At 39.9% G+C, this 19,054-nt stretch overlaps 1 protein-coding gene across 2 annotated transcripts in view; it reads right to left on the bottom strand.

The window, feature by feature from the left end:
• LOC128696932 (Y+L amino acid transporter 2-like) overlaps nt 1-19,054 on the bottom strand; it is a 111,953-nt gene that overhangs the window by 24,522 nt on the left and 68,377 nt on the right. For both annotated transcript variants that reach the window (XM_070095204.1, XM_070095205.1), the window contains exons 6-7: nt 14,959-15,159; nt 6,177-6,326 (exon numbers count right to left, since the gene is read on the bottom strand). In XM_070095204.1, the coding sequence (XP_069951305.1) occupies nt 6,177-6,326; nt 14,959-15,159 (351 nt within the window). The remainder of the gene's footprint in view (nt 1-6,176; nt 6,327-14,958; nt 15,160-19,054) is intronic.

Raw genomic sequence — 19,054 nt, 5'->3', positions numbered from 1 at the left:
AGACACTGGTACTTACTGGGCATGCACTGCCTGCTGCACACCGGGCCCACAGATCAAACTCACTCACAATTCTCCCCAGACACCTTTCAAGCACCTTTCAAGGCAGGTGAAATTGCCGACCTAGAAAATGTACAGAGAACTTTCACGGCGCGCATAACGGAGATAAAACACCTCAATTATTGGGAGCGATTGAGGTTCCTAAACCTGTATTCCCTGGAACGCAGGAGGGAGAGATACATGATTATATACACCTGGAAAATCCTAGAGGGACTAGTACCGAACTTGCACACGAAAATCACTCATTACGAAAGCAAAAGACTTGGCAGACGATGCACCATCCCCCCAATGAAAAGCAGGGGTGTCACTAGCACGTTAAGAGACCATACAATAAGTGTCAGGGGCCCGAGACTGTTCAACTGCCTCCCAGCACACATAAGGGGGATTACCAACAGACCCCTGGCAGTCTTCAAGCTGGCACTGGACAAGCACCTAAAGTCAGTTCCGGATCAGCCGGGCTGTGGCTCGTATGTTGGTTTGCGTGCAGCCAGCAGCAACAGCCTGGTTGATCAGGCTCTGATCCACCAGGAGGCCTGGTCTCAGACCGGGCCGCGGGGGCGTTGACCCCCGGAACTCTCTCCAGGTAAACTCCAGGTAAACTCCAGACACTGGCCAGAAATCTACGAGATAAAGTGGAGGTCTTGTCTTACTGTATGGGCCTGACGGAGGTCATCTACGGTACATCGAGGTGCCTCTACCAGATTTCCCTAGGTCTCAAATGTGAAGACACGTGGGGGACGCCATCTGCTGATCACGGCACGTCTTGTCCAGTTGGTGTCTGTCTTAAGACGAACGAGCTGGTCTCTCTTCCAGACCCTCGTCTCTTCGTTCAAACTAGGGCTGCCAGTTCTCCCTAACTAACTTATCCTAGTGTTTGCCTACATTATCGGCCTATTACTACCTATGTTAAGGTCTCAGGTCTACATTATTATTATCTACAGTTGCCTTAGTAAACCTAATATTAGTGTACTACCAGTAAAACTACCTATTCCTTCCCTGAAGGGTAAATCTATAAATTAAATAAGCTTACCAACAATCCACGCCAACTCGAGAGAATGCTTTGTTTGGGTGGGTTTAAGGGCCACCCAGCTCAGCCGTTCCATTACGGACATGCCGGATCTGTCCTGTGGAACTTTAGGGACCAAATAAATTTCCACATCCTACCGCCGGCGAAGGTAGGCACTAAGTCTAAATCAAGTTCACCTTCCGCGAGCCCCCACAGCGGACCCTGGACACGAGTGCCGTCTGGCCACTCTCGTCGAGCAGACTCCGGTCTAACTTCAACCGTCCAGTTTCTCCTGTGTGGACCTCTGGGGGTGTAAACTTGTTGGTTCCGGTGGTCTTAGCACCCTTTCCTTTAACTTTAACGTCTTTCATATGTCTAGCCTTGACTGAGTGGCTCTGTACTTTCCCACCCAGTGGCCCACATGCCTTGGTAGCCTTTCCTCCCACTGTTACAAGGTTCCCTAGATTTAATGGCAATCTATCTCCCTCTTTATGTACCCTGTAAAAGTGTTTTCCCAAGGTGGCGGAGTGTTCGTCACTACCTGCCTGGTTCAGCTTCCCTGGCGGTTCATAGTGTATACTGGTATTCATTATCACTACTCCCCCAGCTATCATGGGGACAGCTTCTCCTCTATCTGGCGTGGCAGGGAATTCAGGTGGAATCCTGCCGCCTATGATGTATCCTACTGGGGATCTGTATAAACCAATTCCTTCCTTAAACGTCCGTCATGTAGACAGGAAGTCATCTATATGATTGGCTCCTTCCAGGATACCTATATTTCTGACTGTGTCAGTGGTAATTCCCTGGTCTGCCAGCTTCACGTTAAGGTCTTTCAATCGCTTAGCTGCTGCAGCAAGACCTCTTGCTGTAATTGCCGTGGGTAATGTCTCTACCACCAAGGCTGTAATGTCTCTGTGATGTCCACCTAATTTGACTGTGACATCAACCACATCATAAGATTTGCGTGGGGCCTGACTTATAGCCGCTCCCAACATCATACTAACTTGCCTTGTGGCCTTCAACTTTAATTTAGCCACCAACTTCTTTGTTATCAAGGATACTTGTGCTCCTGGGTCAAAGAATAATTGGGTTGTTTCGGACCTGAGCCCATTCACAACCTTTGCCATGACTGTAGGTAGGGCAGCACCTCCGTGTTTCTCACTCAGATTAGAGACTTCACTCCCACTAATCACGCTGGCTACCATTTCAGGCTCAGACTCACTTTCTATCTCTACCTGAGAGATATCCCTACTAGCCTGGGGTTCCCTTAAATTATTGGGACATAGTGCAGTATGGTGCTTACCTTTGCAACAGACTCGACACTCACTGAGCTGGGTGCCACAGTCTCTCGCAAAGTGTTCCCCACAACACTTGAAGCAGAGTCTCAACTCCCTTAGTCTCTGTTGCCTACTGCTCAGTGTTATATACTCCGGGCAACTCGTGCTAGCATGTTCGCCTTCGCAGAACATGCATATTCTGGCATGAGTGCCTCTGAGGTTCTGCTTAGAGGTTCTTACCTTAGACACTTCTTTACCATAGTACACTCCAACCTTAGTCGTATGAGCTTTAGACTGATCTCTCGAGATCTTTGAGCAACTTTCTGGGTTTTTATGTGGCGATGGTGGTGACTCTTCTCTCACACCTATACTCAAATGAGAAACGAGATCTCCCAACCCCTCAACAATTTGTTTTATCGTGAAACTATTCATCCGATATTTTAAGTGTAACTCATGCATTGTAGTGCTAGCCAGTTTCCTCTGAATCACCTGGCTAAGGACCCATTCTGAATCATCCTCATCATGCAAATCTCTGAAACTATTTGTCAAGCTCATAATTTCAATACGGAACTTCTCTAGGTTTTGACGGTCATGTCGGCAAGCCTCTAGATCCAACAACCGATAAAGTATAGCTACCTTTATCTCTTCAGTGTTGCCAAACATGCCTTCTAATTGGTCTTTGGCATGTTGGTAATTAGTGTCAGTAATCTGGTAGTGCCGGACCAGGTCTAAGGCTTTACCCTTGAGCTGCTACCGCAAATACTGCAATTTGACGGCATCTGACAAATCGTTCCTGTCATCTATCTGGGCTTTAAACTGATCCCAGAAAGCAATGTACTCAGGGTTCTGTCAAATGTCGGTGAATTCAACTGGGGCAACCTGGGCAACATATTGACAGGTGTGTGGCTGTTTGGGGTACCTACGGTGTTCGACACCACCCTTGGAATACTAACTAGCCTTTAATGTACTTAACTTATCTTTGTACGTATTCATCTCCTGATGACAATCTACATCATCCTTAGTGAATTCGTCCAGAGCCTGCTGAAGACTACCCTGGGATTCATTATCCTCAATAGCCTGTAGCTCATATGCTGAGAATGCTTGTTCATAGGCTTCCCATTTTTCCCCCAAACTCTTCAAGCAGTCTTGCAAATCATCGCAGTCTACGTTACTGCGTTGGCAAGTAGCCTTGCACCTGTTACGCGTTCTGTTCAGATGCCCTTTGTATGCCGCCACTGATTGTTTTAATTTTGCTAACACTGAACCAGACTCTCCTGAACTTCCATCTGCCATTGTCGAAGTTTAATGAGGAGTGTGACACTAAATGTACTTTACCCAGTCCACCCCACAGCACGTCACGGTGTTAGGTAAGAATGAACGAGTCTCAAGGCTTCTCAACAAGCTTAACAATTCCCTTTGTTATATTGATTCTACTATGAATAAAAAATGTACACTGTTAGCTCTCAAATCCCAATCAAAATGTGTATTGGTGTGAAAGCTTAACCTAGCAATTTCCTGTACAATGCCAGCAAATAATTACAGGACTTAACCTAGTCTCAGGTACAATTCACAAATCCCACATTAACATGAATCAAAGACAATGAAAATCACACAATAAAAAGTGCAGTATACAAATTAAAATCACTTGGTTAACACAAATAAATTCAACAATTCAACTTGTGAAACAGTAAATGAATAATGTGTGTAAACAGCTTGACCTAGCTTACTCAGTCTAGCGTGGATGGTTGGATAAGGTAAATCCTAACCTAACTAGTGTGCTATAGCTTAATTTAACCTGGCTTTAGAACTCCCTGTAAATAATAACTAAGTTAAATCTGTCCTAGCTACTATAACTGTTGTAAATATTTTACAAGCCTAGCCTAACTGTGGCTACCTTGCAAATCCACTGTAAGTAATTAACACACAAGTCTCCTACTCTGGATTACTTGTAATCACTGTAAATAATTAAATTCACAAGCTTCTCTAGCCTACCTGGCCTGCCTGTAAATTACTGCAAATAACAACTTCTGTGTATAGTCAGCTTGGCCTAGCCTCTGTGTAACTCTGGGCCTAGGTGTGCTAACTTAACCTAACTCTGTTAAACTGGTTCCTAACTGTGGCCTAGCTATGATAGCTTAACCTAGCTATTCCACATCATGGTTGCGAAGGACCACTTTTTGTAAAAATTTGTGTGGACTGCCTCCAAGTGAGTCGCCTACCCTGGCAAACTCTGTTGACACCGAGCTCTGAGGTGGGTACCTCAGCCTCACAAGTGGCTTATAGGACAGATTTTCACAAATGATTGATGTTGCAAGAAACTCGCCTGCATACACGTATAAAGGACTAACTTGCTTGGTGTTGCAGCATATATCCTGATCTTCAACTTCCCTAAGCTTAGCCTTAGCCCCTTTGGACTTCCCCTCAGAAACCACGTGCAACCGGGAGCCTTAATTCCTGCAATATTCAATCATTATTAGTGACCTGCCTGCACCTCAGAAATTCCTATATCCAAGAGGGTGTGTATCCCCTAGTATAACTATGCAGACATGGACACTAGCTTCCAGACTGCCAAGAGACACTGGTACTTACTGGGCATGCACTGCCTGCTGCACACCGGGCACACAGTTCAAACTCACTCACAATTCTCCCCAGACACTGGCCAGAAATCTACGAGATAGAGTGGAGGTCTTGTCTTACTGTATGGGCCTGACGGAGGTCATCTACGGTACATCGAGGTGCCTCTACCAGATTTCCCTAGGTCTCAAATGTGAAGACACGTGGGGGGCGCCGTCTGCTGATCACGGCACGTCTTGTCCAGTTGGTGTCTGTCTTAAGACGAACGAGCTGGTCTCTCTTCCAGACCCTCATTTCTTCGTTCAAACTAGGGCTGCCAGTTCTCCCTAGCTAACTTGTCCTAGTGTTTGCCTACATTATCGGCCTATTACTACCTATGTTAAGGTCTCAGGTCTACATTATTATTATTATCTACAGTTGCCTTAGTAAACCTAATATTAGTGTACTACCAGTAAAACTACCTACTCCTTCCCTGAAGGGTAAATCTATAAATTAAATAAGCTTACCAACAATCCACACCAACTCGAGAGAATGCTTTGTTTGGGTGGGTTTAAGAGCCACCCAGCTCAGCCGTTCCATTACGGCCATGCCAGATCTGTCCTGTGGAACTTTAGGGACCAAATAAATTTCCACACAGATAATCCACAAACTCAACAACCGCTCACATGACTCCAACTCCCCCTTCACCTTGCTACACCTCTCCAGAACAAGATTCAATGCAGTCTGCCACGGATCATGTGTATAACCAACCACCACCAAGCTGAAGTCCCCCAGCACTTTGCTATTTAGCTAAAGCTGGGGTGTGGCTCCAAAATGACCCTGTTTTCCTGGGCACCACCAGCCATCTCCCGCCAGGCGCCTGAGTACCAGCCCCACTTTACTGACACTGCTGCCACCAGCACATCTCGTTCCAGCACAACCTCCTGCAGTACCCCTACACATCACGCTCCAAAGTGGACGGGCCACTCACCTCTGCTACCCCACCTCCTACTCTACCCTCCCAACCTCTTCCATTTTTCAAGCCCTCCCCTCCCTCTTCCTTCCCATCCTCACCAACCCTCAGGTCAGAACCAACCAACCTCCCTTTACTTGGATCAAGCCCGAAGACATCCCAGTTCCAAAGTGAGTTGCAATAATTTTCAGTTTAGCTCTTCCCAATGATAATAATAATAATAATAATAATAATAATAATAATAATAATAAACACAACAGAAATAATTACAAGAGCAAATCATCGTGAACTGAACATGTGCTCCACTAACCTTGATGGGTCTGTGACGGTCCGGCTGCTTGATGCGGAACCAGAAGAATGCTCCAATGGTCCCCAATTCTAATAGATTACTGGCGAAGGAGAAGTAGTTAATGAGGACTGTCATGTCTGAAGTCACGAACATCACCATGGTGATGGTAGCCTGAAGAGTACATGAATACATGAAATAAATTCACGCACACGTACTGTATACATACACACACACACCAAACTATACTAAAGTGTACATACTTGTGAACGTATACAAATTCGTATAGACTCATGCATAAATAAAAAAGTACGTACAGACAAGTATACATTCTCACACTCGGGTAGCTCAGAGGCACAGAAATGCAATTTAGTGCGGCCTTTGCACTTTTTCCGAAACAGCTGTACCGTACCTCTCGATGTCTGAAAAATGTTGTTGTGGAAACTATACGTAGTACTCACACGGTACTGGACACATCGAGCTGTGCTACAGGCAGGCCCCCTTTTTACAGCACTTCGTTTTATTGTGCTTTGCTATTATGGATAAATTATACCCAAGAATTCATTTATACGGCCCCTGATTTGCTATTATGGCTTACACACGCCACCTTATTTCTTTACATCCTGCATGAGCTCGGCGTCTCTCTCAATTGTCTGGAAATTTTCCAGAGTTTCAAGTGTTTAAAGTTACTGCATAATATATAAATATATATATATATATATATATATATATATATATATATATATATATATATATATATATATATATATATATATATATATATATATATATATATATTCTCTTATGTTACAATGACATCTATGGGTAGTTGTGATAAAAACAAAAGTCGTAAGACACTTTAAGAGCAAAGTTAGAAATGATAAAACACAGTGAGTAAGGTATGTCTCTGGCAACCATACTAGAACAAATTAACATAATTGTGAGGTAGGTAGCCGGGAGAGATTAAAAAGAGTGTATGATAATAATTACTAAAATGCGTTTTCTTTAGTACAACACCACTAAAGAATCTGTGTATAATGTTACTGGGGAATAACTATAGAAAAAAAGTTTCTTTCTTATGCCTTTACTTGTAGCATCATTCGCTCTATAAAAGGGTGTGTTCTGTGTTGCAAGAGAATGAGAGTGTTGCTGTTACGTCTTCTACTGCAACAACGTGAAGACAACTTGTACACAGTGTAAGTTGCTTGTGTTATGGGTAAAATGTTTCAAAAACGTATGCATAATGTGAGATGAACTTGTATCAATGGCAAGTGCACAAGTATGGAACAAGTATAAATCCGACCGTCCACCCAAAACATTAACACTATATACACATTTAGGGAGCACCCTCCCCGCGGTGTTTTATAATGATACTAACAACAACAACAATAATAATAATAATAATAATAAGAAGAAAAAGAAAATTGCGCTATGCCCAAAAAATCCACTAGTGCTTTGTGAGGGATGGAAAAATCGCAGTTAGGAAACAGCCCACTGGGAAGAGATACTTCATCTCTACAGAACATGACCTTAAAACATTCCTAAGTGAGGCTGGACTAACAGAATCAGAGTAAAGTGCAGATAATACCCATAGTCCACCGTTAGTGTTATATTGTCATAAATTTGTGCCCCCCTAAAATTCTAATACCCCAACTACTTTTAATTGTCATTGTATTCAACGACCATTCTACCTCATAGTCTTAATTGTGTTTAATATCTACAGAATCTATCTCCTTTTTTACAACTTACCACATCACTGTTCTATCTTATTTTATTATAAACTAACCATAACTTTTCCTCAATAATTCTACCTCACTTTAAAAAATACTCAATTGCCCAATTTTATTCTAAATCCCTATTATTGCCCAATTTTACTTTAAACTATATTGATCAAACTTATTGTAAACTTCTTTTATTGACCATTTTTATTCCATACTTTTTTAAACTAGTATTTTCAACTACAACTTTTATATTATCCTGTCTACCATCTTACTAGCATATTATAACCAAGTCATTGCCATCTTTATTTTTATCATTTTATTTATTATTATTTTGCTACCTTTAATTTGTGTATTTTATCCAGTCAATTTAAATCTAATTATACTCTAATTCTTGTAAACAACTTATATAAGACCTTAGTGCAATTACAATTGAGAGTCTTGTTCCTTTATTATATTATTAAATTAATCACAGTTTTACTCTAGCTCATTCTAGCTCAATACATAGTCATTACCAAATTCACTATACTAGACCATAGTGCAATTACTAGTGAGAGACTGGTGCTATTTGTAATTTGTATTTTTATATTATTAGACTAAACCTAGTTGTACTATAGCCCTTTCTAGCTCAATACATAGTCAATACCAAATTCACTATATTAGACCATAGTGCAATTACTAGTGAGAGACTGGTGCTATTTTTAATTTGTATTTTTATATTATTAGATTAAATTCAGTTGTACCATAGCTCATTCTACCTCAAGACATAGTCAATACCAAATTCACTATATTAGACCATAGTGCAATTACTAGTGAGAGACTAGTGCTATTTTTAATTTGTATTTTTATATTATTAGATTAAACCTATTGTACTTTAGCTCATTCTAGCTCAAAACATAGACTCCACAAAAGTCATTATTAGACCTTAGTGCAATTACAAGTGAGAGTCTTGTTCTATTTTTAATTTGTATTTTTATATTACTAGTTTATACCTAGTTGTACTTTAGTTCATTCCAGCACAACACATAGACAACATCAACTTCATTATGTGTAGTAGTGACTATACCCTACATGACCAAAATACTCTAGCTATATACTTGTCCAAACTTCCTACCACTACAGATATCAGTACTAGAACTCAACACACAACTCAGGATATAAATAACCATAATTTAAACCTAGAAGATGATTGATCACGTTGACCCTGATCTAAACCTCCATAATCTGACACCCAATCAAAACCTATTGGAAAGTAACTGCCTTTATTACACAACATCACAAGCCACCACTATCCTAAACAATGCTAAAAGTCTATCAGTACTTAACTACAACATCAGGTCCTTAAGCAAACACTATGATGACCTCCTAGCACTCCTTGAATCACTAAAGACACCCTTCTCCTGCATTATTCTTACTGAGACCTGGCTTAAACAGGACACAATAGATATCTACCCTCTACCAGGATACACAGCAATTCACAACTGCAGACCAAACCAAGTTGGGGGTGGTATTGCAATCTATTACTCTAACCAATTATCTTGTCTTAGCACCACTTGCTTTAGTGATGAATATGGGGAATACATTTTTGCTAATTTTACTGTAGAAAACCTTAAGACGCCTATAACAATCGGTGCCATTTACCGGATACCTCACACAAACATCCCAAATTTCAGTGAGAAATTAAAGTCACTAATAACAAACAGACAAATGAATAAGCACCACCTTCTCTTAGCTGGAGACTTCAACATCAACCTTGGCTTACTAGATGATCAGCCTGTAACTGATTTCATCAACAATATGAACAACACACTTCTCATACCAACAATAACTAAACCAACCAGGCTCACTGAGACAAGTGCAACCATAATAGACCACATATGGACCAATATACTAGCCCCCCTTAAATCAGGGATAATCACAGATAGCACTACAGACCACTACCCTACCTTCCTCCTGACAAACATTAGTAAACCACCACTTGAATACAACAAAGTCTCATTTAGACTCCATGACGAGGCCTCAGTAAGGAAGTTCACAGCTGACCTAGAGACTGTTGATTGGCCTACAGAATTCTCCAAGGCCAATGGTATTAATGACTGGACAGACATTTTTCTTAACAAATTACTTAGACTATACAACAAACATTGTCCTATAAAAACAAAACAGATCACAAACAAACGGCTTGGTTGCCCATGGCTAACCAGCACCATTCTGAAATCCATTGACAAGAAACACCAATATGAAAAGCAATATAGACAGGGCTTAATACACAAAGAGACTCTTAAACACTATTCATCAGCTCTCACCAAAGTAATAAAGAAAGCCAAACAATTATACTACTCCAGTAGATTCACAGACACTAGAGGAGATATAAAAAAGACCTGGAAAACACTCTCTCAGATTCTAGGGACCCACAAACTGAGAAAAACCAAGAATATTGTCCTAACTAAACCTAATGAAACACCACTACATCCCAATGACACAGCTAACAAGATAAACGACTTCTTCTCAAACATAGGATCTAATCTCGCCAGTAAAATCCCACATACCAATGCCCATGCCGGGGACTACCTAGATGGGAATTTCCCTAATTCCTTCTATCTTGCAACAACTGAGCCCACAGAAGTCATTGAGATTATAAAGTCACTTAAAAATAACTCTGGGAATCTGTCTCATGTCCCACCTTTACTGTACAAGCGAGCGGCCCATGTCCTTTTGCATGCAATTTCATTACTTTTTAACAAGTCACTAGAGACTAGCACCTTCCCGAAACTACTCAAGATGGCAAGGGTTACACCAATACATAAAGGTGGTGACCCTACAGACTTAAACAACTATAGGCCAATATCTAACTTACCATTGCTATCCAAAATCTTTGAGAAACTCGTGCACAGGAGACTGTATTCATTTATAACGTCTCACAACATACTCAACCCCTGCCAATTTGGATTCAGGAAAAATAAAAGCACTAATGATGCAATCATAAGAATGCTAGATCTGCTTTACACAGCGTTGGAAAATAAGGAATATCCACTAGGAATTTTTATTGACCTAAGAAAAGCTTTTGACACAGTAGACCACGACATCCTACTCCACAAACTTGATCATTACGGTATAAGAGGCCATGCGCTTGCTTATTTCAAATCTTACATTACTAATAGGTATCAGTACGTCACCATTAAAGACACAGCATCAGCAACATGGCCACTTGATACTGGAGTTCCGCAGGGAAGTGTCCTTGGTCCCCTGCTCTTCCTCATATACATCAATGACCTTCCAAACGTATCCCAACACCTGAAACCCATTCTCTTTGCTGATGACACGACTTATGTCATCTCTCACCCTAATCTTGCCACCCTCAACACCATTGCGAATGAGGAGCTGATTAAAATATCGACTTGGATGACAGCCAATAAACTTACGCTTAACACTGACAAAACCTAGTATATTATGTTTGGTAGCAGAGCAGGAGATGCACAAATTAACATTAAGATTGACAACACTCTAATTACCAGAAATAATGGGGGAAAATTCCTAGGCTTATACCTTGACAACAACCTGAATTTCAGCACCCATATCCAGCATATAACCAAAAAAGTATCCAAAACGGTTGGGATCCTCTCCAAGATACGATACTATGTGCCGCAAAATGCCCTTCTCACACTATACCACTCACTTATTTATCCATACCTCACCTATGCTATTTGTGCTTGGGGATCAACTGCAGCAACACACCTAAAGCCAATAATAACCCAACAAAAAGCTGCAGTAAGAATAATCACTAAATCCCATCCCTGGCAACACACCCCCCCACTCTTCATAGACCTAAACTTACTCCCAGTTCAGTACATCCACACTTACTACTGTGCAATCTACATCTACAGGGCCTTAAACTCTAATATCAACCTTGACCTAAAACGCTTTCTTGATAGTTGTGACAGAACTCACAGGCATAACACCAGACACAAACATCTCTACGACATTCCCCGTGTCCGACTATACCTTTACAAAAATTCAATGTATGTCAAAGGCCCTAAAATCTGGAATACCCTACCTGAGAACTCTAGAACTGCAGACACATTCATCACCTTCAAAACTACCATTAGAAAACATCTTATCTCCCTGATACACCCCATCAACTAACTACACGAATACCACCTGGTGGTTCACACTTACACTCACTCACTCATTTGACCATAAACAGAAATATTAATCTCAATCTTAAAATAATGAATCCTGTGATACTCCAACACTGAAACTATGTACTGTGCCAAAACAAAAGCATTCACATTGCTAAACTTACAAACTAGTATTTAGTCACTTAGCCATAATACCAACTTACCTCATAATTTGTAATATTTTACAATTAAGAATAAAACTAAGTATGCCCGAAATGCCTAGCCATGCTAAGCGTTCTAGTGGTACACTCTGTAATCACAATTTTACTACATGTAAACCTCACAATAACCAAATTTCTGTAAACTCAGCATTGTAATCCTTATAGAGAATAAACTTTGAATTGAATTGAATATTACTACTACTACTACTACTACTACTACTACTAATAATAATAATAATAATAATAATAATAATAATAATAATAATAATAATAAGTGAACTTGGGTGTGTTGCCATGAGCTCTGTATGTCTCTCGGTTTCATATGGAAACTTTCCAAAGTTTCAAGTGTTTTAAAGTTATTATGTCGTATGGTTCTTACTTTAAATGAACTCTCAGGAGAAATTGTTGCAGGAAATTAAGAGTGCTACACTAGTGAACACTAAAGCTATAAGAAAAAAATAATAGCCTTATTGTTTTACTGGTGTGGACTGATGATCCAGCTAGTCACAATTTGCCTTCCGAGCCAATTATCCAGTCCAAGGCCCTAAGTCTCTACAATTCTCTGAATGCTGAGAGAGAGGTGAGGAAGCTGCTGAAGATAAATTCGAAGTTAGCAGAGGATGGTTTCATCTCCTGACTTCCTGTAATAAATACTACTCGCCTCTCACCCTTCGTTAAGGCCAAAAATATTTTAAGGTAAGTAATGAGTGTACTGTATGTGCATATTACTTTTTTATTAATTTTTTTAGGTCTAGTTCTATGTTATCAGGCATTTATAAGTAAATAAGCGGATTAAACTCCAGGCTACCGCTTTATGGCGGTAGTCTGGAGTTTAATCCGCCGTATAAACGAGGCCCTACTGTTTATGTGTTTTGCTTACTCAGGTCCAGAGCCGTCTAACCTGCTACCATAGTCATCAGCGTCTGCCATCTCGTGTAGTTTGAGTGCCACCATCTTGCTAATAAGTGTTTGTACTTTGAGGTAATCAAGGACTAATTACGATGCCTCATCGTAGTTAAAAGATTTCACTACTGTGTCATGTGTTGATAGGAAAAGCATTTGTAGTGGATATGTGAAACATTTCCATGAAGTGATTTAACTTTTTTGTCAGATATACATACCTAAACCCACTGGCACAATTACAATGTGCTGTGCACCTTACTCAGCAGTGATATTCCTTATCCACTTTCTATGATCTGTTATCATATCTATCACTCGTGCTTGATAATTTTCAGACGTAGCAGATACCTCTGATGTGCTCAAAATTCCTTTGTAAATGTCCTGAAGTATTTCCGGAACTAACGTCTAGGTTTAAGTGGTAATGCCTGGCTAAAGCTGTATATTTAGCTAGTCTTTAATGTAACCTGTTCTAACCTACCATACGACGGGCGGGGATAGAACCCGCGATCAGAGAGTCTCAAAACTCCAGACCATCGCGTTAGCCACATGGAGTTTTGAGACTCTCTGATTGCGGGTTCTATCCCCGCCCGTGGTATGGTTTGTTTGCAATCGTGTCATTACGATTTCGTGAGTCCTGTTCTAACCTAGATTGTTTTGATTCTTAAAGAAAAAAGTTTTGTTGAAAATTCTTTGCACTCTTTTTAGATTATTACTTTTTTTATTCAGTTTAGACACCAAAACTATAAGACACATATCATCATCATTTCATAGGTTGATATATTTTTTTTTACCTCTTGCAGCTTTCCTTATAATGCTCATAATAAAAGATCTCTGAAATCTCACTCTTACTTCCACTTCCTTCTGTCAGAAGTTTTCCTCTGGCAGATCAGGAGGCTGGACCTCTCCTGCTCCGTTCTTGTGCGTGGAAGGGAGGCAGAGCTCTTTCTCATCCATCAGGCTTTATTTTCTTTATATTCTTGCATTTGTCTCTCAGTAAAAATTTTTTGCTTTTCTCCTCTGTACTAACTCGCAATCTTCCCTGACTTTTTTCACTTCTAAATCTCGACCTCTCTACTTCTTAATTCTCAGTACAGAACTTCTCACTTTCTTGATCTCTATCCCAGGCTAGTCCATCTCATTGCAATAGGTTCTGGGAATGAAATGAAATTAAAGACAAAGTGGCCTTCCCTACTCACTCTAACTTTTAGCATGCCACTGGAAACCGTACCATGGGTGGGGGTTGAACTTGCGGTCAGAAAGTTGTAAAACTCCAGACCGACGCGTTATCGTTCGTGGTATGGTTTATTTGCAATCGTGTCACCACGACTTCGTGAGTCATGCCACTGGACTTAGACCGACCAACACAGGTTCTTCTTTTCCTTCACTGACGGTCCCTGTCCATATGTGTGACGCCGAAACCGAGTCTGTATATGGCAGTGACTTAAGGCTCACATTTATCAATTTAAGATGGTTGCCCATCATTTCCTGCCAATAGTATCCCTACCAGCTCGACAAGGACGGCCAACTACTTTCTTGTTCTAGATTTTCTCTGCCAGGACTTGCCTTCTTGGGACTCTTACTCTCCATGTGACGCTTAATATCGGTTGTGGTTACAGATTTCTGCAGAAGAGTGTTACCTGTCCTAAGTTCGTCCGAGCCCTAAATCCTACTACAGCAACTTTTGATTTGACTGTAGCAGTTAAACATGCTTCCTCTGGAACTGTAACTTAATCGTCTGATCATGACGGTCTACTGTTTCCCAGTCTTACTTCTTTACTCCGATACATTGTTACTCTGGACACTCAACCTACAGAATACTTATCACAACACTGAAAGAGAAGCAACTTACAACAAAGAAGAGGGCAGGGATAGGAGTGTGGTTGTGGATGTGGAGATGGGAGAACATCTGGGGCATCTGGCCGCGCCTCGAGCTAACAAACAGCACCCTAGCGTTGGTAAAGATGGCACCATTGGAAGCACCACTTGTAGAACACGCCACAAGGAAGGGTATTGTCCATGCCATCACACCCATAGTTAGGTTGCCGAAAACCTGCGGTTGAGAAGGTATTTGTGGATATTTTACTTAAATTATCTGTGTGTATTTAATAACCGCCATCTGTTTGTTAGATATTTTTCCTTCTGGAAAACATTAGCATTTCTAATTTAGTAATTAAATTAGTTATGATTATACATAAAAGAAACATCTTACCTTTAAAATGCTGAATTTTTTTTTGAATGACACGAAAAATAAAATACAGGCAGGTCCCGCTTTACAGCGCTTTGCTTTACAATGTTTCATTAATGCAGCGGTTTTCAATTATTCCCATTCTTCATTTATTCAGACTTCCTACAATAAATATAATCTCCCCTCACTATAAGCTAAGGAAGAAAATATATTAAGGTAAGTAATATGTGTACTGTATTTGCATTTTTAGGCCTAGCTCTATTGCTCACTTAATATATGATAGTGTAAACATATTATTAAGATTTTTATATTCATTTGAAATTGAAAAAACCTGTTTCACATCAATTTTCACATTACAGCACTAATCTGGAACCTAATTTGCTGTATAAGCAGGACCTGATTGTATTATTTATTTTATGGATGTTGCTTCTATGTTAAATTTTAAGCAATAATTTACCATTTCGAAATTAAAATTTGCAAAATGGCAACTCCAAATTTCAATAACAACACCAATCTTCCTCTAACTAGGAAACATGAATATGAAAGGTTGAAGACAATCTGAAGAGGCTTTCTGAAGTTATCACAAACATTTTCACTTGCCAAGTATTCCATGAACTTTCCTTCCTGGTTATAATTCATCAGGGTTGAAAATTTCAAGCCAATCGGATAAGTTGTTCTTTAATTATATACGAAAGACTTGGAGAAAGATAGTGTGCCGGCTTCAGTGTAAAATCGTATAAAAATACAGTATTTAAGGGCTCATTACACTTATAAAAGCACAACTTTTCTATACTGTATTTCTTAGTTTTCATTTCTTGGTTATATATTTAAAAGCCTTTACAATTCTACGAGAGAAAATATTTAACTTTATAAGAAGGTCCAATCTGCTCTTGTTGCCACCTCCCTAGTTAAGAACGATAATAAATTTGTTGAGTTAGGCATAAGAATTAACAACTGGGCGTCTACACTGCAAACTGAATTGTTTGCAATCCTAATGGCGCTGAAGCTAACCTATGACACTGAGCTTGACTCTATCATCATTACTGATTCTATGTCATCATTGAAGGCTCTTGGCTCATATAATGACTCCAACAACATGCTCATTGGGGAAGCCAGGTATAGATACTCAAAAATTAGGGACAAAGGAATTAATGTACAATTGCTATGGAATCTGATATTTGTTTTCAGTAAAATTGTCAACTTGGCTCCAACAGCGCATAAATTCATTACAAAAATACTTCCAAATAAGATGACACTGATGAGAACTGCTGTTACTTTTTTAATACATGGAAAACATTTTTTGCTTAAAATTGTCACAATAAAATTTATACAATGCAAATGTGAATATTAAGCGCTCTTTTAATGAAGCCAGCTATCACTGAAAGTTTTAAGTCTTTCAGAAAAGACATTCTCCAGAAATGAGTCAGTATCCAATTATTCCAGTTTTTTTTTTTAACAATGTCAGTAAAATTTCAAATTTACACCTACGCAGACTAAACTCGGTGGATATTATCTTTCTAATCAAATCCATCAGCATTGTATTAAATCCATCAGCACTGTATTAAATCCATCAGCACTGTATTAAATCCATCAGCACTGTATTAAATCCATCAGCACTGTATTAAATCCATCAGCACTGTATTAAATCCATCAGCACTGTATTAAATCCATCAGCACTGTATTAAATCCATCAGCACTGTATTAAATCCATCAGCACTGCATGAAATTAATTAGCATTGTATTAAATCCATCAGTATTATATTAAATTCATCAGGATTATATTAATTCCACCAGTATTATATAATGAAGTCATTCAAATGATCCATTGATTGCTTATTGAATGACCATCAATATAATTACCTGAGAAATGGGAAAACTGAGACCAATGTAATGCAGTAATAATACAAACGTATCGTTATATAAAACACATCAGTGCTAAAAAGTTTAAAACCCACCAGAAGAGACATTCTCCAGTTATTATACCAAAGATTTTCAATTGTTTAAGAAAGCTGACAAATTTACACCTACATAAAATATTAAATACTAAAACTTTTCCAAGGAGGTATTTTCAATTTTATTTTATATAATTTATTGGAAAATAAATTTCACCTTATTTTTACTCAAAATTAATAAAATGATATCTACTGACCTACTCACACACACAAAAAAAATGGTGGCTCAAAAGGGAAGTCAAAGGCTCAGGGGATCAAAGCAAAATGGTTCTGGTAAGGAAGGATGGATGGAAGAGCAATGTAAAAGGATGGAAAAAGAGTGGGAGAGCAAACTAGGTGAGTTTACTGCAAAAAATGGAGAAGAGGATGGAGGCAGAGAAGAAGAAATGGGAATCACAAGCTGAAGCCACAAAAGCCAGGATGGAGGCCCTAGAATGTAAGGTAAATATGCTGAAGTGAGTTACAGGGAAAGTAAGAAGACATGACTTAAGCTAAGGCCCTATCAGTTCACCAAGCTGGGCTAAGAAGTTTAGGGGGAGAGCAGTTGGGAGCAGGGATAGCAGTAAGAGAGTGGGAAAATTTGGAGAGGGGAATGGGTCCCTTGCAGAGGCATGCCCATGCCACCAAGAGTTATAGCATAAAATAATGGCCTTGTACAAATGGGACACAGAGACACAGAGACACAGAGGGAAAGGCAATGGGAGGAGGAGAGGAAAAATCAGTGTTTATTCATGGGTGAGGGGAAGATATACAATGAAAGATGGCATGAATGAAAACGGGAGATTGAAAACATCATCAAAGGCATAGGCAAGGAGGACAGGACTGAGATAGTAAATTTTCAGAGAATAGAGGGGTACCTAAAGGGAAGAAATTGGCTGGTCAAGCTGATTTACAAGACAGAAACAGAGCAAAACAGGATCCTGCAAGAGAAACCATTGCCAAATGAATCATCAACATACAAGAGGGTGTTCCAACACCGAGACAGAGCAAGAACAGAATGACATCAGCTGAAAAAACTTACCACGCATATATATATATATATATATATATATATATATATATATATATATATATATATATATATATATGAAAGATGAGGTGAATCATAGAACTGATGAGGGGAAGAGGGTGAGTGGTGCACTTATGAGTCTGTGGAGACAAAGAACTTTGTCCTTGGAGGCAAAGAGGGGAATGTATGAGAGTATAGTTTTACCAACGCTCTTATATGGGTGTGAAGCATGGGTGATGAATGTTGCAGCGAGGAGAAGGCTGGAGGCAGTGGAGATGTCATGTCTGAGGGCAATGTGTGGTGTGAATATAATGCAGAGAATTTGTAGTTTGGAAGTTAGGAGGAGGTGCAGGATTACCAAAACTGTTGTCCAGAGGGCTGAGGAAGGGTTGTTGAGGTGGATCGGACATGTAGAGAGAATAGAGCGAAACAGAATGACTTCAAGAGTGTATCAGTCTGTAGTGGAAGGAAGGCGGGGTAGGGGTCGGCCTAGGAAAGGTTGGAGGGAGGGGGTAAAGGAGGTTTTGTGTGCGAGGGGCTTGGACTTCCAGCGGGCATGCGTGAGCGTGTTTGATAGGAGTGAATGGAGACAAATGGTTTTTAATACTTGACGTGCTGTTGGAGTGTGAGCAAAGTAACATTTATGAAGGGATTCAGGGAAACCGGCAGGCCGGACTTGAGTCCTGGAGATGGGAAGTACAGTGCCTGCACTCTGAAGGAAGGGTGTTAATGTTGCAGTTTAAAAACTGTAATGTAAAGCACCCTTCTGGCAAGACAGTGATGGAGTGAATGATGGTGA

This window comes from Cherax quadricarinatus, chromosome 49, assembly GCF_038502225.1.
Source record: "Cherax quadricarinatus isolate ZL_2023a chromosome 49, ASM3850222v1, whole genome shotgun sequence".
NCBI classification, from domain to species: domain Eukaryota; kingdom Metazoa; phylum Arthropoda; class Malacostraca; order Decapoda; family Parastacidae; genus Cherax; species Cherax quadricarinatus.
This window is presented reverse-complemented; position numbering and strand designations above follow the sequence as displayed.